The 25,537-nt window shown below is 43.4% G+C and overlaps 1 protein-coding gene across 2 annotated transcripts in view; it reads left to right on the plus strand.

The window, feature by feature from the left end:
- Positions 1-38: 38 nt before the first annotated feature.
- The window catches only part of ikbke (inhibitor of nuclear factor kappa B kinase subunit epsilon), a 57,475-nt gene continuing 31,976 nt past the window's right edge, over positions 39-25,537 (plus strand). Inside the window, exons 1-9 of one of the 2 annotated variants that reach the window (XM_073030538.1) lie at positions 39-297; positions 5,139-5,227; positions 8,213-8,353; positions 8,878-9,007; positions 9,850-10,031; positions 12,464-12,624; positions 15,511-15,621; positions 18,202-18,381; positions 23,957-24,153. In XM_073030538.1, coding sequence (XP_072886639.1) covers positions 5,141-5,227; positions 8,213-8,353; positions 8,878-9,007; positions 9,850-10,031; positions 12,464-12,624; positions 15,511-15,621; positions 18,202-18,381; positions 23,957-24,153 — 1,189 coding nt within the window. In that variant the 5' untranslated portion in view covers positions 39-297; positions 5,139-5,140. Of the gene's footprint in view, positions 298-5,104; positions 5,228-8,212; positions 8,354-8,877; positions 9,008-9,849; positions 10,032-12,463; positions 12,625-15,510; positions 15,622-18,201; positions 18,382-23,956; positions 24,154-25,537 lie in introns of both variants that reach the window. The other variant, XM_073030537.1, reaches the window with a different exon arrangement.

The following is a 25,537-nucleotide window of genomic DNA, read 5'->3' on the forward strand; positions in this document are numbered from 1 at the left end:
TGATCCTGTGATTATTCTCAGGAGCTGCGTGGGCGGTGACCCGTGACATCAACCCCACCCCTTCCCGACAGTGAGGAAAGCCCGAAGGGTTAGCGTTGGCAGCCGACCATTCGGCGTGACGGGAAGTTAGGGTACCGGAGGCTGCGAAAGAGCGACAAAGTGAAAGCAGCACGCTTTTAGTTTCAATTTCCATTCTGTTGCTGTTCTGGGATCACTGGATCTGCGAGCTCCGCCGCTCTGTGGCGGGGGCGAGATACTGAGAAGCGAAAACTAACTCAAGGTTGGATTCAGGACTAGGTGAGTTCAGACCTTTAACGACACCTGCTGAACCCTTTCCGATTCAGTTGCACTTTGAAAGATTATTGTTTCCAAAATTCGTTACGTCAGGCGCGGAGCTTGTCGTCCCCTATCCGGAAGAATAAAACTGACTTTAGTATAAAGTCCTAAGTATTGTACAGTGATACGGTAAGGCTTTACCACCGAGGTGGTAATTGAACAGGAGTGCGTTTGATTCTAGTGCTGCGAAGTTAAGTATTGTGGAGGGGACTTCCCTGGTCTCCACTCTGTTGGCAGGGTCTTTTTCTGGATATTGGCGATGTTTATTGTTATGAACACATGAGGTTCTGCAGATACTGAAATCTTGAACAACAACAACACAAGATGCTGGAGGAACTCGGCCGGTAACGCTGCAGGGGAATAGACAATCGATGTTTCAGGCCGAGATCCTTCACCGGATAGGGAAGGAAGCCGTAATGAGAAGGTGCTGGCAGGTGCTAGGTGAGGTGAACGGCTGAATAAGGAGTCTAATAGAGGACAGATTGGACCCAGGGGAAGGAGGGGAACCAAAGGATGGTGATTGGCAGATAAGAGGAAAAGAAGGGGTGACCAGGTTACCAGAATGTGACATGGAAAAGTAGAGGAGGGAGAAGCTGAAGTTCATGCCATCAGGTTGGAGGCTAACCAACTGGACTATGAGGTCTAGCAACCCCAAACTGAGCTTGGCTTGATTATGGCAGTAGAGTAGGCCATGGACTAACATGTCTTAATGGGAATGGAAGTCAAATTCAAATGGGTAGTAGCTAATGGGAGATCTGCCTTCTGTGGTGGACAGAGTGTAGCTGCTGAACAAAGCAGTTCCCTAATCTGAGATGGTGTAGAGGAGGCTGCACTGGGAGCACTGGACACAGATTCACAGATGAACTGTTAGGGATCTGTGACCCCCTTGTCCACACATCCCTCCCCATTGATCTTCCTCCTACAAGCAGGGCAAGTGCTACACCTGCCTCATCTATAAGGACTATTTGAGGTGAGGCAGGAGGTGTATCACTTGTCCTGCTTTCAGTGATAAGTGCCAGGAGGAAGATCAATGGGGACGGATGTGTGGACAAGGAAGTCACGTAGAGAGCAAACCCTGTGGCAAGTGGAGAGGGAAAGATGTGTTTGGTGGTAAGATCCCGTTGGGAGATGGCAGAAGTTGTGGAGAATGATGTGCTGGATACGGAGCCTCATCGGGTGATGGGTAAAGATGAGGAGAACCCTCTCCCTACTATGATGGTGGGGAGAGGGCAGAAGGGTTGGAAATGGAGGAGGTGTAGGTGAGGACAGCAGGTGGAAGGAAAACCCCTTTCTTGGAAAAATTGGGGCCTCTCAGATGGAAAGCCTTATCTGAGGAATGGATGTGGTAAAGGTTGAGGAACTATGAGAATGGCATAGTAGTTTCGCAAGTGACAGAATGGGAAGTGGTATAGTCAAGACAGCTGTAAGAGTCAGTAGGTTTCTCCAGTGTTATTTTTGTTTAACAGTGCAATGCCCCACTGGGCTGCTTTGGAGCATCAGAATTTTGTGTACAGGACTCTGGAGTGAAACTTAAAACCATGAATTTGAGAGGAGCCAGTGGATGAAGTTTATTTGACCTCACAAAAAGCAGCCAATCAGATGTCATGATAAAGGTTCGGGGACTGAGAGTGACAATTGTGCAGATGAAGGCCGGCAGCCAGACTGAGAATAGGCAGGGATAGAGAAGTGGAAAGAAATGAGTGGGAGCAGGGCTCAAACATTTGGCTCCTCATGGCTGCACAGCTGTTCAGTAAGGTGATGGGTCTTTATCAAGTGGGCGAGTCTAAGTGAGTGGGGTGTCTCTGGGATCATTGAATCTACAGGAGAGCAGCCAATATAGTCAAAAATCCCACCCACCCTGGTGATTCTCCATTCTCTCTCCTGTTGGACAGTAGGTATGAAAACATGAAAGCATGTGCCACCAGACTCAAGGACAGCTTCAATCTCACAGTCATTATATTGAATGGCTCTTTCATGTGCTAAAGTTAAATTCTTGCCCTTCCGATCTAGCTCATTGTGACCTTTGCACTTTATTTGTTTACCAGAACTGCGTAATATCGGCAGCTGCTCTCTAGTGGTAATTGGTTTATTGTTGTCACATGTACCAAGGTACAACGATGAAGGGTTTCAACCCGAAAAGTCTGTTTTACTGACTGACTCGTTAAGTTCTTCCAGCATTTTGTGTGTGTTAGACTGAAGAATCTCTGCCTTGCTTGCCAACTGTACAGATCATTCCAAAATCTAAACACGCTGTGGTAGTACAAAGAGAAAAGCAATGCAGAATAGAAGTGTTGCAGTGACAGAAGAAGTCAAATTGAAACTAAATTCAAGTTTAGTTATCATTCCGCCATACAGGAATACAATGCCTATTGAAAGTATTCACCCCCTCTTGGAGGTTTTCATGTTTTGTTGTTTTACAGCATTGAATCACAGTGGATGTAATTTGGTTTTTTTAATACTGATCAACACAAAAGATGCTTTCATGTCAAAGTGAAAACAGATTTCTACAAAGTGATCTAAATTAATTACAAATATAAAACACAAAATAATTGATTGCATATGTATTCACTCCTTTCACGTCCATATTTAGTAGATGCATCTTTGGCAGCCTTGAGTCTGTGTGGATAAATTTTTGCCCATTCTTCACAAAATTGCTCAAGCTCTGTCAGATTGCATGGGGATTATGATTTCAAATCCAGCCACAAATTCTCAGTTGGATTGAGGATTGAGGTCTGGATCCTGACTTGCCCACTCGAGGACATGTTTTTAAGCCATTCCTGTGTAGTTTTGGCTTTATGCTTGGGTCAGTATCTTGCTGGAAAATATCTTCACCCAAGTCACAGTTCTCTTGCAGACTACATCAGGTTTTCCTCCAGGATTTCCCTGTATTTTGCTACATTCATTTTACCCTCAAGCTTCACAAGCCTTCCAGGGCCAGATGCAATGGAGCATTCCCACAGCATGATGCAGGCACCACCGTGCTTCACGGTAGGCACGGTGTGTCTTTGATGATGTGGTATTTGACTTACACCAGTGTTTAGTCAGATGGCCAAAAAGCTCAATTTTGGTTTCATCAGACCACAGAATCACCTTCCAGCTGATTTAAGAATCTTGCATATGCCTTCTGACAAACTCTAACCGTGATCTCATGTGAGTTGCTTTTTTTTCAAAAGTGGCTTTCTCTTTCCCATTTTCCCATAAAGCTGCAACTGGTGACGCACCCGGATAACAGTTGTTGTACGCGCAGTCTCCCATCTCAGCCACTGAAGCTTGTAACTCCTCCAGAGTCGACACGGGTCTCTCAGTGGCCTCCCTCGCTAGTCCCCTTCTTAGATAGATAGATAGATAGATAGATACTTTATTCATCCCCATGGGGAAATTCAACTTTTTTCCAATGTCCCATACACTTGTTGTAGCAAAACTAATTACATACAATACTTAACTCAGTAAAAAAAATATGATATGCATCTAAATCACTATCTCAAAAAGCATTAATAATAGCTTTTAAAAAGTTCTTAAGTCCTGGCGGTAGAATTGTAAAGCCTAATGGCATTGGGGAGTATTGACCTCTTCATCCTGTCTGAGGAGCATTGCATCGATAGTAACCTGTCGCTGAAACTGCTTCTCTGTCTCTGGATGGTGCTATGTAGAGGATGTTCAGAGTTATCCATAATTGACCGTAGCCTACTCAGCGCCCTTCGCTCAGCTTCTTGCACAGTCACTCAGTTATTGAGGATGGTCTGCTGTAAGCAGGTTTACACCTGTGTCATATTCCATTTCTTGATTGACTTAACTGTACTCCAAAGGATATTCAGTGACTTGGATATTTTCTTGTATCCATCTCCTGACTTGTGCTTTTCAAAACCTTTTTGTGGAGTTGCTTGGAGTGTTCTTTTGTCTTGGTGGAGTTTTTGCCAAGATACTGACTCACCAGCAGTTGGACCTTCTAGATACAGGTGCATTTTTACTATAGTCATTGAAACACCTTTACTCTCCTTTGGAGGTGTGGAGCTAATCCCTATTTATCTAATTATGTGACTTCTAAAACTAGTTGGCTGCACCAGTGATGATTTGGTGCATCATGTTAAATGGGGGGGGGGGGGGGGTGAATACTTGTGCCATCAATTATTTTGTGTTTTATATTAGTAATTAATTTAGATCAGTTTGTAGAAATCTGTTTTCTCTTTGACACAAGAGTCTTCTGTTGATCAGTGTCAAAAAAAGCCAAATTAAATCCACTGATTCAATGTTGTAAAACAATAAAACATGAAAACTTCCAGTGGGGCGGTGAATAATTTCCATAGGCACTATGTATGTAAAAATACATGTGTGTGTCTATCTACATGCACTATCACATACTGAGAGGTCAAGAGTTCATCTTTATCGTACAAGTGGTCTGTTTAAAAAATCTAATGAAAAAATGTAGAAGCCATTCTTGGGCCTGGTGGATGCATGTCTTCAGGCTCTGTATCTTTTGCTTGATGGAATTGAAGGAGAAAAGGTGATAAATGGGGTGGGAAAGGTCTTTGATTTTGTTGGCTGCTGCACCATATTTTGTATACTCTATTCTGTTGAGGTCCATCATAATTTTCTGCACAGAGTAACACACACAAAATGCTGAAGGAACTCAACAGACCAGGAAGCAAACATGGAAGAGAATAACCAGTTGATGTTTTGAGCTGAAACCCTTCATCAGGACCAGAAAAGAAGAGAGAAGAGGCTTAACTTTTCAGCCCTAGATTCTGATTTATTGCTTTGCTTCTAATAGCCAGAAGAACCCTAAAGTTTATTTCCTAAACCAGGGATGCAGAGCACTTCGAATTACCTCTGGTTACTCAGTGATGTCCTCGGACAAGGAGCAACTGCAAATGTCTATAAAGCACGTCGCAAGGTACAGTACATTTTACCTCCTCAGGTTAAGTTTAAGCACCAAGCCTTGGGTAGCAATTAGGACATTTGGATAAACAAGGAAAGTCATGGAAAATTAGTCTCTTCACCTGGATGAATTTGAGCAAATTACTGGAACATCAGAATGGTTAGCACAAATGCTAGTGGGTACCAACAGGGATTGAAGAATAGGATGAGAGAGTATGGTTGGGAGGCAGGGATTGGAAGCAGGATGGGATTGCAGGAAATAAGAGTAGGACTGGGAATAGGGTGAGGGGATGGGATTAGGAAATGGTTGAGAGTGAGATTGGTGAGGACGTTGAGAGGGGAAGTCTAAGTAATTTTTTTTATTAAAGTCACCATATACTATTTTGAGATTCATTTTTTTGCAGGCATTTCCAGGAAAGGTTGGGAATAAAATGAGAGGATGGAGTGGGGAAATGGGTGAGAGGGTAGGGTTCGGAGCAGTGGGAGGTTGGGGTTAGGAAGTGGGTGAGAGTGGGCTTGGGGATTGGGTGGGAGGTTGGGCTTGGGGAATTGAGTGGGAGCTGTCTTGCAGTGAGGTCCCATGGTTGACAAAGAAATTATAGCCAGAATCTTTAGTTAATTGGCTGGTTGACACCACTGCTCTTCAGGCGGTTCTGTGGGATCCTTTACAACTGAGAGGATGAATAGAGAGGGTGCAGAGAGTTGACCATTTCCAGCAGCAGTTTGGAAACGGGTCTCTGATTTTCCAACTTCAGGTGGATCTGTACTTTGTCTCTGTGTGGAACTGCATACCCATGAGGAGTTGACACTACCAGAAGAAGGGGAAAATTAAAAATAAAAGTGAAATAACTGGTGGTGATGATGACTCAAATCTCAGGAAATGGTTAAAATTGGGAACAGGACATAAGACCAAAGCACTAATTTTATCTGACCAGTAACGGTCACAAGAATTTGACAAGCAGGACGATTGTGCAATAAAATGGAGACACTGAATTGAATATATTTTGAGAGAAAAGTTAGATCTAGCCCTTGGATTGAGAGTCTGAATTGGAGAAAGGCCAACGTTGATAGTATGGGAAAGCATCTGCTAAGTGGATTGGGGCGGGTTGTGTTCCGTCAAAAGTGTACCTGGTAAATGGGAGCCCTTCAAAAGTAATATTTGGGAGTATATGTTTCTGTCAGAATAAAAGGCAAGGCTAGTAGATTTGGGGAACCTTTGATGTTTGAGGGATTTTGAGCCTGGTTAAGAAAAAGGTGCATAGCAGGTATAGGCAGGAAGGAGAAAACGAGGTACTTGATGAGTATTTTTTTTAAAATACAGCAGAATACTTAAAAAGAAATCAGGAGGGCTAAAAAAAGGTGTGACGGGTCTAGCAGACGAAGTGCAGGAGAATTCCGAGGGATTCTACAGATATATTAAGAGCAAAAGCAAGGAACAAAATTGGTCCACTAGAAGATTATAGTGATCATCTATTCATAGAACCAAAAGAGACCTTAAATTGATTTTTTTTTGGCATTTGTATTAACTTGGGAGATGGACACAGTCTATATAAGTGAGGCAAACAGTAGTGTGTTCATGGACTATATACAGATTACAGAGGAGGAGCTTCTTGTCTTAAGGAAAATGAGGGTGGATAAATCCCATGGGCCTGACTATATCCTCCCTTGGAGCCTGTGGGAGGCTTGTACAGAAACTGCAAGAGCCTTAGCAGAGAAATTTCAAACATCCTTAGCCATGAGTGAGGTGCTGGACGATTGGAGGATAGTTAATGTTCTGTTCTTCAAGAAAGGCTCTTAAAAATAAGCGAAGAAATTGTAGGCCGGAGAGACTGACATCAGTAGTGGGAAAGTTATTGGAAGGTATTCTCAGAGGCCAGAGAGCAGTAGTAGATGGTTGCCTCTCTGATTGGAGACCTGTGACTAGTGGTGTGCCACTAGGATCAGTGCTGGATCCACTGTTTGTCATCTATATCAATGATTTGGTGGATAATTTGGTAAATTGGATCAGCAAATTTGCAGGTGACAGCAAGTTTGGGGTGTAGTGGACAGAAAAGAAAACACAGCTTGCAGTGGGATCTGGTGGAACAACTGGGGAAAATAGGCTGGAAAAATGGCAGACAGAATTTAGACAAGTGTGATGTGTTGCACTTTGGGAGGTCTAACCTGAGTCGGACTTGCACGGTGAGTGTGAGGGCACTGAGGATTGTGGTACAGCAGAGAGATCTGGGAATGCAGATCCATAATTCCAGAAGTGGCACTACAGATAGGTTTGTAAAGAAAGCTTTTGAAGCATTGGCCTTTGCAAATCAAAGTATTGAGTACAAGAGTTGGGATATTGTGTTGAAGGTTTTCAAGATATTGGTGAGACCTAATTTGGAGTATTGTGTGTTAACTACCGGAAAGATGTCAGTAAGATTGGAAAACATGCAGAGAAAATTTACAAGGATATTGCCAGGAGTTGAGGACCTGATTTATAGGGAAAGATTGAATAGGCTAGGATTGTATTCTTTAGAAAGTAGATTGATAAGAGATTTGATAGAGGTATACAAAGTAATGAGGGGTATAGATAGGGTAAATGCAAGCAGCTTTTTCCACTGGGGTTGGGTGGAATGACAACCAGAAGTTATGGGTTAAGGGTGAAAGGTGAAATGCATAAGGGAGGGGGAATTTCTGCACTCAGACGGTGATGAGAATGAGGAACAAGCTGCCAGTGGAAGTAGTGAATGCAAGTTTGATTTCAACATTTAGGAGACATTTGAATAGATACATGGATTGGAGATGTATGGAGAGCTATGGAATGGCTGCAGGTCAATGGGACTAGGTAGATTTAATAGCTTGGCATGGACCAGATGGGCCAAATGGCCTGTTTGTGTTGTGGTGGTCTATCTCTCAGGGGACACTGAAGTGCCTGATGAAATGGTAAATGGGTGGGAACTGATTAAATTTTGCTGTGTTTCCCCGTTCTCGTACAGTTGTAACTGTTTTGCCATCTGCTTCACAGCAAACTGGAGATCATTATGCCGTCAAGGTGTTCAATCATGTCAGTTACATGCGTCCTTATGAAGTGCAGATGAGAGAGTTTGAAATGTTGCGTAAACTGAACCACAAGAATATTGTCAAGCTGTTTGCCGTAGAGGAAGTGGTGAGTTCTGTACTGTGTCACCATTTAGAAAGAATGTTGCTTAAAAATGAGGCAGGTTTTTTTAAAACCTTTGCTCTACATCCAATTACTCCCCTCATTCACCACCAGAATTTGTAATGAATATCACAGAGGATTACCCAAGAAACAACATGTAGAAGATTGATTTCTCTGCTATTGCTCAAAGACTAGCCCCAAGATCCCTGAAACTATTGTATTCACCCTCCCTAATCCTTGCTCTAAACACCAGCTTAAAGAGAATCCTCCAGACCTCTCGTAAGCAGAGTTAACAAAATAACAGAAAAAGTTTGTTTTAGATTTTCACCTCACCTAAGGGAGAAACAGAATATCTTTTCTGTCCCTTGAACCCCAACAGATCCCAAGATCCAACAAATACACTCATTCCATAACCTTACAGCCTACTGGTTGTCCCAGACCGGTCTTTACAAGTGGCCAGTTGCCTTGCATGTTGGTCCCTCAATCCTGAATGGTGAGATTCAGACATTCTCTGTGTGCCCATCCACCAGGGAAGCACCAAGCAGAAGGTCCTTGTGATGGAATACTGTGCCGGTGGAAGTCTACTCAATGTTTTGGAAGAATCAGAAAACGCTTTTGGCCTTTCGGAATCTGAGTTCCTGATTGTGCTGCAGAGCGTGGGTAAGACTCAGCTGATTGCATTTACTTTGATTGAAGTTGGGATGGTCACAGGCTGGAGGTGGGGGTGGAATCTGGAAAATTGGTGGCTGGGGCAGGAAGAAGTGAAAGAATTGAGGGGAAACGTCTTCTCTTGGGCAGTGCCCACTCTCAAGGGTGGTGGAGCAATGAAGCAGTAAGGGCCGCAGTCTTCCTGGCTCAGTCATGACGTTGAGTGCTGTTTGTGTGGAATTTGCACGGCCCCCAGGCAATCATTTCCTCTCATGTCCCAAAGAGGTGTTAGTGGGATGACTGGCTGCTGTAAGTATTAGTGTAGGCAAGAAGGTGCGAGAGGTATATCAAAGGGTGGAGGAATCAGAGGACATGAGAGATATAAATGCCTCTTTGAGTAGTAAGGGTTTATTGGGACACTCTTTGAATATTCAGACAAACCTCTCACTACCAAGTTGTAGGACATTATACAATTTCAAGGATACCAAAACCGTATTGTCATAACATTACATTTTATGTCAAATCCAGCTTCAGCGGTTGAATTTGTGTCCAGTGTACTGTTTACATTATGGAAATTGCGATCTGCTTTATTGATGTAAGCATTGTGCTGAAGAGGTCAACCCTGAAAAGATTCAGGGTGAATGTTTACCTGATTATTATCACTCTAGGTAGGCAAGAGGCTGTCTGGTTCAGTTATGACAGCAAATAAGAGTCATTTCAAAAGTGACAGCCTGATAGTTGGATCTTGACTGTATGTTGTTCATTTTTTTTCCTCCTTCATTGCAACAATTTGCCCTTTCAGAATCGGAGTCAGTTTTATTATCACTGACCTGTTTTGAAATTATTTGTACCAGTTGCTGGCATGAATCAGCTGAGGGAAAATGGAGTTGTGCACCGGGACATTAAGCCAGGGAACATCATGCGAGTGGTCGGGGAAGATGGTCAGTCCATCTATAAACTGACTGACTTCGGAGCAGCCAGGGAACTAGAGGATGGTGAACAGTTCATGTCACTGTATGGGACTGAAGAATATTTGGTGAGTTATCATTCCAATAGCATCGTTAGTATGTCACTGTATCTGTAAAGGTGAAGAGTGCCATGAGCATTTTTTATTTCTAAATGGATTAAACATTGTCCATGTGACAAGCTCTACCACAGTTGGAGCTGATGATATACTGTTATTGAAGGTGCTTAAATCCAAAGTACATCAAACATTTGGGCAGAAGTCCAAATCAGAATCGGGTTTATTATCACTGACATAAGTCATGAAATCTGTCGCTTTGCAGCAGCAGTAGAGTGCTACACATAAAATGTACTATAAATTACATTCAGAAATATACAGATAATATAAACAAGTAGTGCAAAAATAATACGTTCATGGACTGTTCAGAAATCTGATGGCAAATGAAAGTCAGTGCAGTCAAATTTTCCATCTTCCACTGAAACGTAAAGGATAAAGCATCCTTATCATAAAAGGGTCTTTTCAGAGTGGTGGAGAGAGAGAACAGAGTTTATAGAGCCTTGTGGGTCCATGTATATTTTTTTTAAATTCTAGATGGCTTGGACTGGTGCAAAAGATGATCAAAATGACTGACCTCTGGTGTACTCAAATAATAGAGAGCAGAAATTGTGATTAATGTCTTGGTTATGTGGGAGCACTGTTTCTGGTCCAGACACCACACTTTGTGAATCACATTAAGCATAGACTTGCAATGATGTCGGATTCCAAGGGTTATGCTTCAAAGAAAGGTAGCACAAACTATATTTCCTCTTCTTTGGAAGGATAAAGACTTATTTGATTGAAGCTTTACTCAAGTACTATTCCAGATATCATAAATCTTCTCTTGGGACTACCATTAATGAGGTGTTGATAGAGTGAGGTGAAGGGGACAAGAGACATGTGCTCAGAGTTCCATTGCAGCTGCTCAGACAATAAAAGAGTCTATGCCTCCACTTAGCATGTCCTGGGCAACATCTAGGCATGGCCAGATGAACATCAAGAAACACTTGCACATGAGAAAGTCGAACCGTCTACTCTTGACATTCAATGCAGTTACCAGCACTGAATCCCACTGTTAACGTTGTAGGGATTTTCCTTTGGACATTCTGCAGTGATTAGCTCCTGGCCACCATCATGGAGGGTGCACAAGTATGGAGTGTGATGGAACACTGGCTCCATGCCTGGGCTCAGCACCAGCAACCCCAAGTTCAATATCATCCAGGACAAAACACCCCAACTCACCCACTCCCACATCCATCGACACAAACATGCACTTTCTCCACCACCAGCACAGAATGTTTGCCATGCCATCCATCTGCAACATGCACTGTAGTTACTTGTCTACCTCCACAAGCTCATCACCTCCCTCAGCAAGAACAGGAGCAGCAAGTGAATAGAAAGGTGGGCCCCTTCCGGATCCTGTTGAAGAGAACAGCATCCTGACTGGGAAATACTGTATAGTGTGTGTGTGTGTGTCAATCTATGTATATATATTTTTTAAATATATGTATTTTTTTCTCCTACAACACAGTCAGGTTATTCCTAACCCAACAGCACTGTGGCTGTAGCTGCAGTGCCTTTGGAGGAGCTTCGAAGATGACCGCTCATAACCACCAGCTTGTGAATAATAAGTCATGGTGATAAATGGCTGTCTTGCTGGCAAAGTCAGCGTCTTGTGAGTGAAAGGTTAATGTCAGCCGGAATATGGACACTATAATTGAAACTTCTCGGCTAATGTCAGCTTGGTTGACAGCATGAGTTCATGGGAGGAAAATATTCAGCGTAACGGGTATCAATGACTGGCTTTCCTGCTCAGAATAAGAGCTAGATGTCCTTGTCTTTCATTCTTACATGACTGTGTGGATACTCAATGGGAGCTTGACTAACTTTTTAAAGAATGGTTTGGATGATTCACATTTTTTGCCTTTGGATTCGAGTTAGACATTACTAGCAATGCCATCATTTATTACCCATCCCTAATTGCCCTTGCATTGAATGGCTTGTTAGGCCACTTCAGAGGTAATTTATGTTCACGAGTCTGAAGCAGTAAATAGCAGAGACTAGGGTTATAAGATTAAGAGTCAGGACAAATTTGTGTTACATCCATGTTCTGTGCTGAGTTACCTGAAGTCAACTGATTGTCATGGGAGCAAGAGAGGGGAAATAATACGTTGGTGACAATTACTAACAAATCTTCAGAAATGCTGTTGTGTGGACACCAGCTAAATTGAAGGGTACAATCGTGAGCCAGCTTGTTGGCGCTGTCCACCTCAAGTGAGACATAAAGATTCATACTAGAAGAATTCCATCTTCTATTGATTAGCATCCCAGCCAACTGTTAGTCCCAAAAGGAAGAATAATTGGAGAGTGTCTATCATTAGGGATGGACGTTGAACAATCAGATATGTTGAACGTTTTTTTTTACTCTCAGCACCCTCTCAATGCTTTTTAACTATCTGTTTTCACAGCACCCAGATATGTATGAGCGTGCTGTGCTCCATAAACCCCAACACAAGAAGTATGGAGTCACGGTGGATCTGTGGAGCATTGGTGTGACCTTTTACCAAGCAGCTACTGGCAGTCTACCTTTCATTCCATTTGGAGGGCCTCGCAAGAATAAGGAGATGATGTATGTCAATTTCAGAACCTTTCTTATAGTACTCAGTCAATTTTCCATTCCCATATCAACCATCTATCATTTCTAGCTTGGGTGGTTTTCTTATCCAATACGCTACAGGTGGCCCCCGTTTTTCAAACGTTTGCTTTACGACAGCTCGCTGTTACGAAAGACCTACATTAGTACCTGTTTTCGCTAACCAAGGAGGATTTTCGCTTTTACGAAAAAAAGATGCCCACTTTATACGTGTGTTTACCCCGAGAAAGATTACCATGACCGTGAAGCCTTGTGTGGGCAGTTGCGTATGTAGGCGTGTACGTGTGCGTGGGCGTACTTACCGATTTTTTTTTTTCTCCAAATCGATTTTGGCTCTCGGTCTTCCCGATTTTGATAAGTGAAACTACACCATACATACAATATTTCTACTTTATATAGCTGTGTATTTATCATATCATATTCCTGCTTTTACTATATGTTAGTGTTATTTTAAGTTTTATGTGTTATTTGGTATGATTTGGTAGGTTATTTTTTGGGTCTGGGAACACTCAAAAATTTTCCCATATAAATTAATGGAAATTGCTTCTTCGATTTACGACATTTCGGCTTACAAATGGTTTCATAGGAACACTCTACCTTCGGATAGCAGGGGAAACCTGTATATCTTTTTTTTCTCAGACCAAAAGGCATGGGAGCAGAATTAGGCCATTCAGCCCATTGAATCTGCTGTGCCATTAGATTGTGACTGATTAATTTTCCCTCTCAACCATGTTCTCTTGCCTTTGGCACCTTTACTAATCAAGAACCAATCAACTTCTGCTTTAAATATACCTAAAGACTTGACTGCCACAGCTGCGGGTGGCAATGAATTCCACAGCTTCAGCACCTGTGGTGAAGAAATTCCTCCTATTGGGATGTCTTTCTATCCTGAGGATGTGCCCTCTGGTCCTGCACTCTCCCACTATTTGAAATTGTCGCTTATCCTGACACATTAAAAGTGCGTTGGCTGAAGCACACTCTGGGACATCCTCCAGTCCTGAAGCATGCTAAAGTGAGGCTTCACTTTCTGTTGTATTATCGATTTATTAATCATTTTCATCCAGTCCCATTACCTCTACAATTGCAATAGACTGCAGTACCTGGAAATCTAAGAGAAAACTTGAGAATATTTCAAGTTGAGGAGCATCAGTGGATTATTCACATGTAGAATAGATGACCTGTCTTACAGAATTACAGAAACAACAAATTTCAGACAAATGCATATTGGGAGTTCAGAAAAAATGGCAGTAAATACACAGGAAGTTTAAAGGATAAAAGAAGCAATGGCACTGTTGTTTGTGATTTATATGATTTGGGCTGATTAGGAATTTCACAGATGACACAATTAGTGGAGTGGTGGATAGTGAGGAATTGCCATAACAGGATTCAGCTGGATATGGACCAGTTGGAGACGTGGGAAGAACTGGCAGATGGAGTTTAATCCAGCAAGTGTGATGTGTTGCACTTCGGGTAGTTACATTTCAGAGGAAAGTAAATAGCGGAGCCCTTTGGAGCACTGAGGTATAGAGGGATCTTGGGATGCAAGTTTATAGTTCTCTGAAGGGGTTCAATACTAGTTGATAGGATAATAAAGAATGCAAATGGCATGCTTGCAGTCATCAAAGTATATGTATCTCACCATAAATAATCCTGAGGTCCATTTTTTAGTGGGCATACTTAATAAGTTCATAATAGAATAATAACCAGAACAGAGTCAGTGGATGACCACACCATCTAGGGTGTTCAACCAGTCTGCAAAAGACAACAAAGTGTGCAAATACAAAAATAAATAATAATTAATAAATAATATTGAACATGAGCTTAAGAGTCTTTAAAAGTGAGTCTATGGGCTGTGGGAACACTACAACAGTGGGGCGAGTGAAGTTGTCCTCTTTGGTTCAAGAGCATGATGATTGAGGGGGAATAACTTCTGGTGGTGAGTCCTGAGGCTCCTGTACCTTATTCCTGTTGGCAGCATTGAGAAAAGACCATGTCCTGTGTGGTGGGAGTCCCTGATGGATGTTGCATTACTGTGGCATTTCAGTCAGCGAGTATAAAATTTGGAAAGGCATGTTGCAGCTATATAAAACTCTGTTCAAAATCGGATTTGGAGTATTATCTGTCGTTCTGGCTGCCCCACCACTGGAAGGATGTGAGGAGGCTTTGGAGAGGGTACATGGGAGGCTAATCAGAATGTTGCCTGGATTAGTGAATATCCGCTGTAAGGAGAGTTAGACAGATTTGAATTATTTTCTCTGGAGCATCAGAGGCTGAGGAGTGACCCGAATATAGCAATATATTAAAATTATGAAAGCCATGGTATGAAATTATCAGTGATTCTCAGGATGATAATGTCAAATGCTCAAGGTCTTAAGTTTAAAGTGAGGGAGGGAAATTTTAAGTGATTTAAGAGGCAAGCGATTTTTCTCCCAGGGTTGTAGGTGCCTGGAATGCATTGCCAGAAGAGGTGGAAGCAGACATGATGGTGACATTTAAGAGGCATTCAGACAAATGCATGAACAGGCGGTGAATTGAGCATGTGTACGGTTTAAACTGACATCATGGTTAGCACAGGAATGGTGCGCCAAAGGGCCTGTTCATGTTCTAAATGGGACAATTGCATAAACAAAAGATGAATCTGCAGATGGTATAATTAGGAACAGCAGGATCATTACAATTGTCAGTGTTTTTTCCCCATTCTGCACCGATATTCAAACCAGTCTTTGAATCTGCCAGCTGTAGCCCTATCGTTGTCCTGAACTCTTCATTACTTAGTGAATTAACGCTGTCTCAATGTGGAAACACCTGGTTTGTCTTGGAGGTTGGCTAGATCTTTACCATCTTGAAATCATTTAATTCCAGGTATAAAATCACAACGGAGAAGCCAGAGGGAACCATCGCAGGGGTGCAGCGCAGGGAATGTGGACCCGTGGAGTGGAGCAAGGACCTGCCAATCACTTGCAGGCTCTCAGTGTAAGATGGTATTGGTATTTGAATTGGTTTATTACTGTCACTTGTACCAAGATGCAATGGAAAGCTTGTCTGCCAAATTGTTCATTGAATCGTTACACAGTGCATTGAGGTAGAACACGATACAACAATAGCAATGTACTATAAAGCGTGTAAAATGCTGGAGAAACTCAGAAGGCCAGGCAGCATCTAGGAAAAGAGTACAGTCGACATTTCAGGCTGAAACCTTTTGGCAGGACCCCTATATAATTCATACCATAAAGTGTAATGGCTACAGAGAAAGTGCAGTGCAGGTAAATAATATAAACAAAAACTAGGTAGTTATAATGTCAGGAGTCCATCTTATCGTACTAGGGAACCATTTAATACTCTTATTACAAAAGGAGAGAAGCTGTCCTTGAGCCTGGTGGTATGTGCTTTCAGGCTTTTGTATCTTCTGCCTGATTGAAGGGGAGAAGAGAGGGTATCCTGGGTGGGTGGATCTTTGATTATGCTGGCTACTTTACGGCGTAGAAAGGATTCCACATGCTCTACAGGTTTTTTTTTGTTTCTTTTTTGCATTTGAGTTGTACCTTGAAGCAGCAGGCTCACTATCAGTTCTTGACCAACTTAAAACGTTGGGAGAATGGAATCTTGTAATTCTGATGTCAAATTTATTGGGTTACACTGCAGTCCCAATCGTGATGGAACTAACCCTTAAGATGCAGCGGAGGGATGGGAGAAGGATATATTAAACTGTTTGGGCTTGGTCCGCCATACAGTTGCATCAAGGATGGACTGGTGCACATGATAACAATCAAAGAATATTAACATGGAGTGTCGTCAAGATGGAGTTTGGCCTGAGTCAAAAGGTTGAATGTTCAAGCAAACCGGAAGACTGGGGCATGAAATGCTGGGAGATAATGATGTGGAGTTGTGCAGGGATGTTTGTTTTTTTTTTAAAAGGGTGTCAGAAAATAGACAACAGACAATAGGTGCAGGAGTAGGCCATTTGGCCCTTCGAGCCTGCACTGCCATTCAATCTGATCGTGGCTGATCATCCACAATCAGTACCCCGTTCCTGCCTTCTCCCCATATCCCTTGACTCCACTGTCTTTAAGAGCTCTATCTAACTCTTTCTTGAAAGCATCCAGAGAATTGGCCTCCACTGCCTTCTGAGGCAGAGCATTCCACAGATCCACAACTCCTTGGGTGAAAAAGTTTTACCTCAACTCCGTTCTAAATGGCCTACCCCTTATTCTTAAACTGTGGCCTCTGGTTCTGGACTCCCCCAACATCAGGAACCTGTTTCCTGCCTCTAGCGTGTCCAATCCCTTAATAATCTTATATGTTTCAATGAGAAAATGATGGGTGGGTGGTGATGTTTCCTAACATGATCTGCAAAAAAGATTGTACTGAGGCCTTTGTTCCCCTCTCAACCAACACCAGGTCAGTTGGCTAGGCTCTTGCATATACCTTTAAAATAACTGAGTTTTACAGTGGGTGACCATAATTAGGATGTAGTTCCATGGAGTTTACCTCTTACTGGTGATTAGTTCACAATGATTGATCCTCACTGGCATGGAAGTTCAACAAACACAGACCATCACTGGGGTACAGTTCCCCAGGTAATGAAATTCTACAGTGACTGCACCTCTCTGATATTGAGCTCCATAGTCATTGATTTTCATACAGTGACACTCATTGTAAAAGTTCCACGTTCACTCACTTCCATTGGCTAATGATCCAATGTCCAACGGTCGATACTGGAGAATGGGATCTGTAGCTGTGGATGCTTCTTGCTCGGGTGTACTCAACCCTTATTTCTAATTCTGACTGGGTGAGAATAGCTGGCCTGCTACATTCCTGTTTACTGTGACACAGCCTGGCATCCACGCTAGGATGGAAAGCAAGGGGTTGTGCTGGAGTGGAGAGGAGAGGCCAAAGGGAACAGCCTAGATAATAGTTTTGAAAAAGGAACTAAAGTTTGAGACACATTGCACTGGTATTTATTCAAAAGTAAAACTTTCACTAAGTTGAGCTATGAATCAACTCGAATTCAATAAAAATACCAGAAATTATTGGTCCTCATGAAATGATGAGAAAAAAACGTCTTCACTCAAAAGACTTCTAGTCCTTGGAATTAAGTCATCAGGTGGCTGTTGCTCAAATAAGCACTATCAGGACCAAGGAGGATGAGTATTTTGGAGATGGCACAGTGGCGTGAGATTGCAGATGCTGGAATCTGGAACAGCAAACAATCTGCTGGAGGAACTCAGCAGATCAAGCAACATCTGTGCAAGGAAAGGAATTGTCCTGACGCAGGGTTTCAACGTAAAGCATCGACAATTCCTTTCTTCCTACAGATGCTGCTTGCTCCTGAGTTCTTCCAGTAGATCATCAGTTGCTTTAAAAGATGTGTGGTTAGCTTGGGAAAGTGGCAGCCATAATCTTACTGAATGGTCGAACTGTGAGGTCACATGCCCCAATCTTGCTTCTAATTCTTGCTTCTGATCCTGTTTTGTTGATAGTATCTCCAGCTTGTGTTAAGAAGTATAATTTACCAGCCTTAATTCCTTTTCCTCCTTTGTAATCTTGCTCCAGAGGCTTGAAGCTTCTCCTGGTTCCCATCCTCGCCAATATCCTAGAGGCCGATCAAGACAAGTGCTGGGGATTTGACCAGTTCTTTGCAGAGACCAATGACATCCTCCACAGAACTGTGATCCACGTCTTCTCACTGCCGCAAGCTACGATACATAAAGTTTATGTCCATTCCTACAACACGTAAGTATCGCGGTTTAACACCATTTTTCTTCCTTAACGATTGGGTTTGGCTACAGTTCTGAATCACCCAGTGGTAAGATGTATTCCAAAACAGGGTAGATAATTGAGGAGATGGCATTATACTCACCTGCAAATCTAAGGACAGGTTCCTGATGGGAAAATTGGAATGTGTACTTTGTATTACCATTCCATTTAATGCATTAATTTACTGTACATCACATAGCCTGTACTTTTTCTAGCCAGTTTTTGAAGGAAAAGAATTGTGAATAAACTCCTCTCAGGCTTCCAGCCGGGTACAGGTATCAATTTTAACTGTCATTTCGATGCCGAACTCTGCCATCTTCATCAGGGATGGTGCCTAGGTATGTCTAGTCAGGTGGTATTTGTACCCCTGTAGTCCGTCCCTCCTGATTGGTTAGTCCTCGTCCAATCAGGTTTCCACTCTCCCACCTGGTTTACAAATGAATTCCGGTTCTTAATTGGAGCGAGACCTTCGTCTTTGTTAAAATTCTTTTTTTTCCTCCAGTTTTATTTCAATGGCTTCCTTTACCAGGCGGTCCCAAAAACCATTGACACAGCACAATACGGCAGTTCTGTGCAGTTGAAGCCGATCTTGTGGCCATTGTGAATGCAGTGTTCTACTACTGCCGAGTTCTCCGGGAACCTCCTGTGCTCCTTGATGCGGGTTTCTACCATGTCCTGTAAACGCCAGCCAACCTGAGTTCCAGGTCGTTGTTGACGAATTTAGAAGATTGAGGGGGGATCTTATTGAAACGTATAAAATTCTAAAGGGATTGGACTGGCTAGATGCAGGAAGATTGTTTCCGATGTTGGGGAAGTCCAGAACAAGGGGTCACAGTTTAAGGATAAAGGGGAAGCCTTTTAGGACCGAGATGAGGAAAAACTTCTTCACACAGAGAGTGGTGAATCTGTGGAACTCTCTGCCACAGGAAACAGTTGAGGCTGGTTCATTGGCTATATTTAAGAGGAAGTTAGATATGGCCCTTGTGGCTAAAGGGATCAGGGGGTATGGAGAGAAAGCAGGTACAGGGTTTTGAGTTGGATGATAAGCCATGATCATACTGAATGGCGGTGCAGGCTCAAAGGGCCGAATGGCCTACTCCTACACCTATTTTCTATACTGTGACTTGAGCTTCCTAATGGGTTTGTGGGTAGTATTAATCCGGTATTTCTTCAGGATCCTGGCAATCCTTCCTGAAACCATGGAAATATAGGGAATGCAATGGGTCGCAATGGGTTCCTCCTCATCGGTAGGATTCCTGGATTTTCCGTCAGCCCTTTCTAAGGGCCTGATTGATTCCCTTCACCTTGTAGACGCTCTGTAGAAACATCGTATATAATCAACTTATTTCCTGGGGGAGACTCTCTGGGTTGGAAATACTTTCACATGGTTAATCAAAATACAAAGAACCACTCTACTTTGGGTGGCGTGATGGGAGCTGTTATTGTAGAGGTACAAGTCCGTGTGAATGGGTTCACCATATTCAAGGTTTATTCACCAGTTTCTGTTGTGTTAGAATGTCCAGGGATGGGAGGCAACCATTCTTCTGCATCTCCATGGTAAATTGAATGTTTGGGTGTATGCTGATAACTGTTGGAGTGCCTGGAATTCAACCAGCCACACCACAAAGGTGTCATCAACGTATCTGAAGGAACATTTGCAGCGTAAGGGCGATGAACTCAGAGCCCTCTCCTCAAAGTCCTCCATGTAGTAATTAGCAATAGCCGACAGCATGGCCACCCCGTCCATTTGTTCATAGTAGTTCCCCTTGTAGAGGAAGAATGCCAATGTGAAGGTGTGTTCAAAAAGGCCAATCATACCCTTGTCATACCTTGGCTGCAAGAGATCTAAGCTGTCCTTAATGGGAAGTCTCATGAATAGGGACATCACATTAAAACTGACCATTATGTCCTCCAGACTTAGCTGGATGTTGGTTATTGGTTTAATGAAGCTGGTCGCATTCGTGCTGTGATGCTCTCAGCTCCCAACGAAGGGAAGCGGCATGGTCATTAAATGCTTACTGAGGTAGTAAGTCAGCAAATCTGTCCCACTGACGATGGGGCTCGGAGGAACCCTCCTTCTATCTTAGGGAGCCCATAAAGTCATGGTGTTACTGGTGCCTGAGGTAAAAGGGTCTTGCAGATGTCTGCTGGGAGTCCAGATTTCTTCAGTAGAGCGGAAGTCATCCTGACAGTTGAATCCATGGGATTCCGCTGTAGAACTCTGTAGGTGGGACAGACCAGAATGTGTTGGATTTTCCTGTGGTATTCCTCGGGGGATATCAGGACTGTTGCATTTTCTTTATCTGCTGGTAAAATCATGATGGCTGGGTTTCACTGGAGGGCCAGTCGCTCTCCTTTTGTAATCTTCAGTTTCGGCTTTTAGGGCCACACAGACCTCTGTCCTTGCCTCCGCTGTGGTATCGGGTGGTAGTTTTCAGATTGCGTGCTCTACTCATCAGGACTACAATGGCGGAGATGTAGCTCTGGGGACCGGAGCAACAGTTAGCCTGTTGGTGAGGACAGATCCAGTGGTCTTGTCGATGCTTTGCCCAGTTTGATGGATGACCATCCTGTCTGGCTCCAATGGTGGGATGGCTGCACTTTGTTCTGATAGTTCATTGTACTTCCTGACCTGCTTCAAGTGTCCCTTCGTGAAACTAGCTCACCTTGGGCAGCCACGGACCTGTCAATGTACTCTCAATCACTAGGAGACGAGGGCTGACAGTTTCAGGTAAAGGGACAGTAGTCTGTTTGCGTTGATGTCCAGAGCAGATCTAATATAACGGACACACTCCCTATAATCAGTACTTGGCTGGCTCATCATGAAATGTGTTTGGCCTCTGGAGAAACCGCTGCGGAAAGGAATCATGTTATTTATTTAATTATTTATTCCTCGAAGTACAGTGCAGAACAGTCCCTTCTGGCTTTTTGAGTTGAACTGCCCAGCCATTCCCCAATTTAACCCTTGCCTAATCACAGGACAATTTACAATAACCATTTAACAGCCAGTACATCTCTGGACTGCAGGAGGAATCCAGAGTACCCAAAGGAGATCCACACAGTCATGGGGAGAACATTCAAACTCCGTAATGCAGTGGCAGGGATTGAACTGGGGTTGCTGCTACTGTAGAGTTGCGCTAACCACTACGTTACTTTGCCACCCCTTCTTGCAAGGTAACATCAACTGACTGATTTATTAAGCTTGCAATGAATACTTGCATATGCACCAACAGGACCTGTGAAGCTCATTTGGGATCAGGGGTATAGTAAAACTCCAACACTGACGTGCCTCTAAATTAGGCAGAATAATTTATCGATAAAGTTTAATCCCAATAAGGTAATATACATTGTGAAGTGTAATAAAGGCAGAGCATCGACCATGCAGAGCCCAAGGGGCAAGGAAGAACAGAGACTTTGGTCCATAAAGGTGGCAGAAAAGGTGGATGGAAAGCTTGAAGAAACCCGATTTACTAGCTGATCAATATCATTGAGTAACCTAAGACTATCCTTCTCACCATCAACAATATCCTCACTTAGGAGATAGAGAAGTCTAAAGACCCACACCACCAGGTTCAGGGGTATTTATTACCCTTCAACGGAAAGGCTCTTGAACCATCATGGATAACTTCACTCATCCCATCACTGAAATGATTCCACAACCTCTGAGCTCACTTTCAAGGACTCTACAACCTCTCTCTGTCTGTCTTTTGTATTTCCTTTTCTGCTATGAACACTTGCAAGAAATTGATCTCAGTAGTATAAGGTGACATGCATATTTTGACAATTAATTTACTTTAAGCTTTGACTTTATCTCACAGGTTGCTGGGTGTGGGGAATTGCCTGGACTGACAGCTAACTGTGCTTCTGCTTCTCTGCTGCTCCGTCTCTGCTCTCGTCCCCACCTCCAGTTTATCAATCCCTGATCCCGTGAGGATCAACATTCTCTTTCTGTATCTCCTGCCACTGGAGATTATGCAGCCCCGCCAGTGGTCTGACAGTCTGGCGTGCTCAGTGTCATCTCTGTTACAGTGCAACTGTGAGCTGTTAATGATGGCACTCCACCTTTTAAAGGTTTTTCTTTCTTTAATGTTGTAATTTTGCTTGAATGGCAGAACGTCACAGCAGCAATCCTGTTCATAAGTGGAGCTACAAAACAAATAGTTTTCAATGGAAAAGAGAAAGCAAACAAAAAGACCAAAGCAGCACACACAAAATGCAGGAGGAAGTCAGCAGGTCAGGCAGCATCTGTGGAGATGAATAGATAGTCAATGCTTCAGGCCGAGACCCTTCTTCAGGACCGAGGAGGAAGGGGGAGGATGTCAGAATAAAAACGAGGTGAAGGGAAGGAGGCTAGCTGGAAGGTGACAGGTGAAGCCAGGTGGGTGGGAAAGGTCAAGAGCTGGAGAAGGAATCTGATAGGAGAGTGGGCCACAGGACAGAGCAGAGGAAGAGGGGACCCAGGGGTAGGTGATAGGCAGGTGAGAAGAGGTAAAAGGTCAGAGTGGTGAATAGAGGGATGGGGGTGGAAATTAGTTTATTGGAAGGAGAAATCGATATTCATGCCCTCTGGTTGGAGGCCACCCAAACAGAATACAGGGTGTTGCCCCTCCACCCTGGGGATGGCCTCATCTTGGCAAGTCTGACAAGCCGGAACAGGAATCAGAATGAAAAGACCATTGAGTTTTCTACTAACAATTTTCAGATTTGGATTAACTTATCGCACGTACATTAAAATTTATGGTGAAACTCATTTATTAATGACCAATGTAACCTTAGTGTGCTGGGACAAGAGTTGCCACACATCGCAGCATCAACAGCAGCAGAAGAAGCACCTTCCCTCCATTCCACCTACCCACTACACACACAGACAGGCTTCCAGCCTCACGATCGACCACCTCTGGGCCTCCAGCCTCCAGTGGACTTGCTGACATCGGGCTCCAACCTCCAGACCTGTTGACTTCGATCGTTGGTATCAAACCCAGAGTTGGCTGATAATGAAGTCGCTGAGTCCCAGGCACCGACCACTGAACTTCCTCTCACTTTCATACAATAATAATGTTGCTGGCAAATTGGTTTTGCAGTTACATTCTCTACACGTGCAGGGGCTAGACCCAGAAGCTGATACTCAATGTGTTTAACGCCAGTGAGTAACAAATGCCAAACAATTACAATTTTGTAAATTGTCTTTCAGCATACCCCAAAATGTCATACAGCCATGAAAACTATTTGTGTTTCAAAGGCCAGGGCTCATAGCAGAGCAGAATAGAGTGGGAGAGATTAGATGAGTGATGAGGTTTATTGGGGATCTTGTAGTTTATAGATGGCAAGAAAAGATTGGGGTCAAAGAAAGACTGAACTAAAGCTGAAGATGTTGCAATGCATTCTAAATTTAATACAGTTAGCATGGAGAAAGGAAAAGAGAGGCGTGGATCTGCCAGAAAATACAATTAGAAAATTTATAAAGATGTGAGGGGCAGAGGGAGTTGAGTGGTTGACATTGGATCGATCATCATCTCAGCATCAAATTCTTGCTGCCACTCTTTTTTTCCAGAATCAATATATTGAAGGATGCCATTTTTAGACAGACTGACGTACCAGCTCCCGACCAGGAGTTTATTCATGAAGGGCACTGCTTGGAGCTGGGCTTGGTCCAGCAGGTGAACTTGGTACCAAGAACAACAGAGGAGAGGCCAATCATTCTGGTGAGCAAGGAGCAGAAGGCACCCATTGGAATCGTATACAAAGAGCGTAAGTGGTCTATTTGAATGGGGGGTTCTTGATGCCGTTTGCGCAGATGATGTCAACATTCTTTTTTTTTTCATTATACCAATTAGATTTAATAAGCTTCCCTGGTCAGCCCTTCTCCGCAGTGTGAATGGAAGAATGTAGGATGCCACCATTTTGTTACTTTAGTTTGCTTCTCTCTGTCTGTATGTGGTATATACTGTGATGTTCATGTGCAATCTTCAAAGGACTTGCAAAGCCATGTGGGTTGGTTGTTGGGAATTGCCCGTAGTGAGCAGGTGAGTAACAGAACCCAAGAGAAGTGATGAGAATGAGGGAAGAATTATGGGATCAGTGTCAGATTAATGTCAATTGGGGCTTGGTGGTCAGTGCAAACTCAAAGATCAGCCTGTTTCTAGTTGACTCTATTCCCATGTATTTGTTAAGGAGAAGTAGTGTACAATAAACTAGTCCAAATGACAGTGAGGCACTCCTTTGGCAGTGCTCTGACAGTACTGATCTCCCTGAATAGAAGACCAATAGAATAGAAAAATGAGCTGTATCATCCAATTTAACAATGGCCTGACACTTGCCTGTAAATTGGGACTGCAACAAGCTTCACGTGGTGATCTTTGGCAAGCCTTCTGATCTTCTGAGTTTTGACTGTGTGTGTGTGTGTGTGTGTGTGTGTGTGTGTGTGTGTGTGTGTGTGTGTGTGTGTGTGTGTGTGTGTGTGTGTGTGTGTGTGTGTGTGCGTGTCTGTGTGCGTGTCTGTGTGCGTGTCTGTGTGCGTGTGTGCGCGCGCGCCCCTACCTGGTGGCAGGTAATGCACTGTTCAGTGATCACCTGTGCTTGGAGTGGTCACATGCCCAGCCCTCGCACAATCATGACTGGTCATCCTTTGCTTCAGAACTGATTACAACAAGGGTCACAATCATACTTTTAAGCTGTGCCCTTGGTGGGGGGTGGTGGCGGCCTCGTGCCCACCTCAATCCCAGCAAAGGACGTGGGTAGGTAACATTGCAAAGTTTGCAAAAGGCTAGATGATGGGTGCAGCAGGTTTGTGCAAAAGCCATCAGAATTAACATAAAGAGGGGTTCCCAGTTTTGGGTTCACAGACACAAAATGGTGTTCGTCCATGACATTTAAAAAAAAGAGTTCAGAATTCTGACATAGAACAATACAACACTTGAAAAGGTCCTTTTGGCCCATGATATCTGCAACAAGCAGGGGATCCCAACCTGGGGTCAGTGGACCCCTCAATGGTGTTGGTCCATGGCATAAAAGAATTTGGGAACCCCTGGTACCAAGCATGGTGCCAAATTAAATTAACCCTTTTGACTGCACGTGATCTGTATCCCTCCATTCTCTGCATATTCTTGTGCCTATTTAAAAGCTGCCTGAATGC

Source organism: Hemitrygon akajei, chromosome 27, assembly GCF_048418815.1.
Source record: "Hemitrygon akajei chromosome 27, sHemAka1.3, whole genome shotgun sequence".
Lineage (NCBI taxonomy): Eukaryota > Metazoa > Chordata > Chondrichthyes > Myliobatiformes > Dasyatidae > Hemitrygon > Hemitrygon akajei.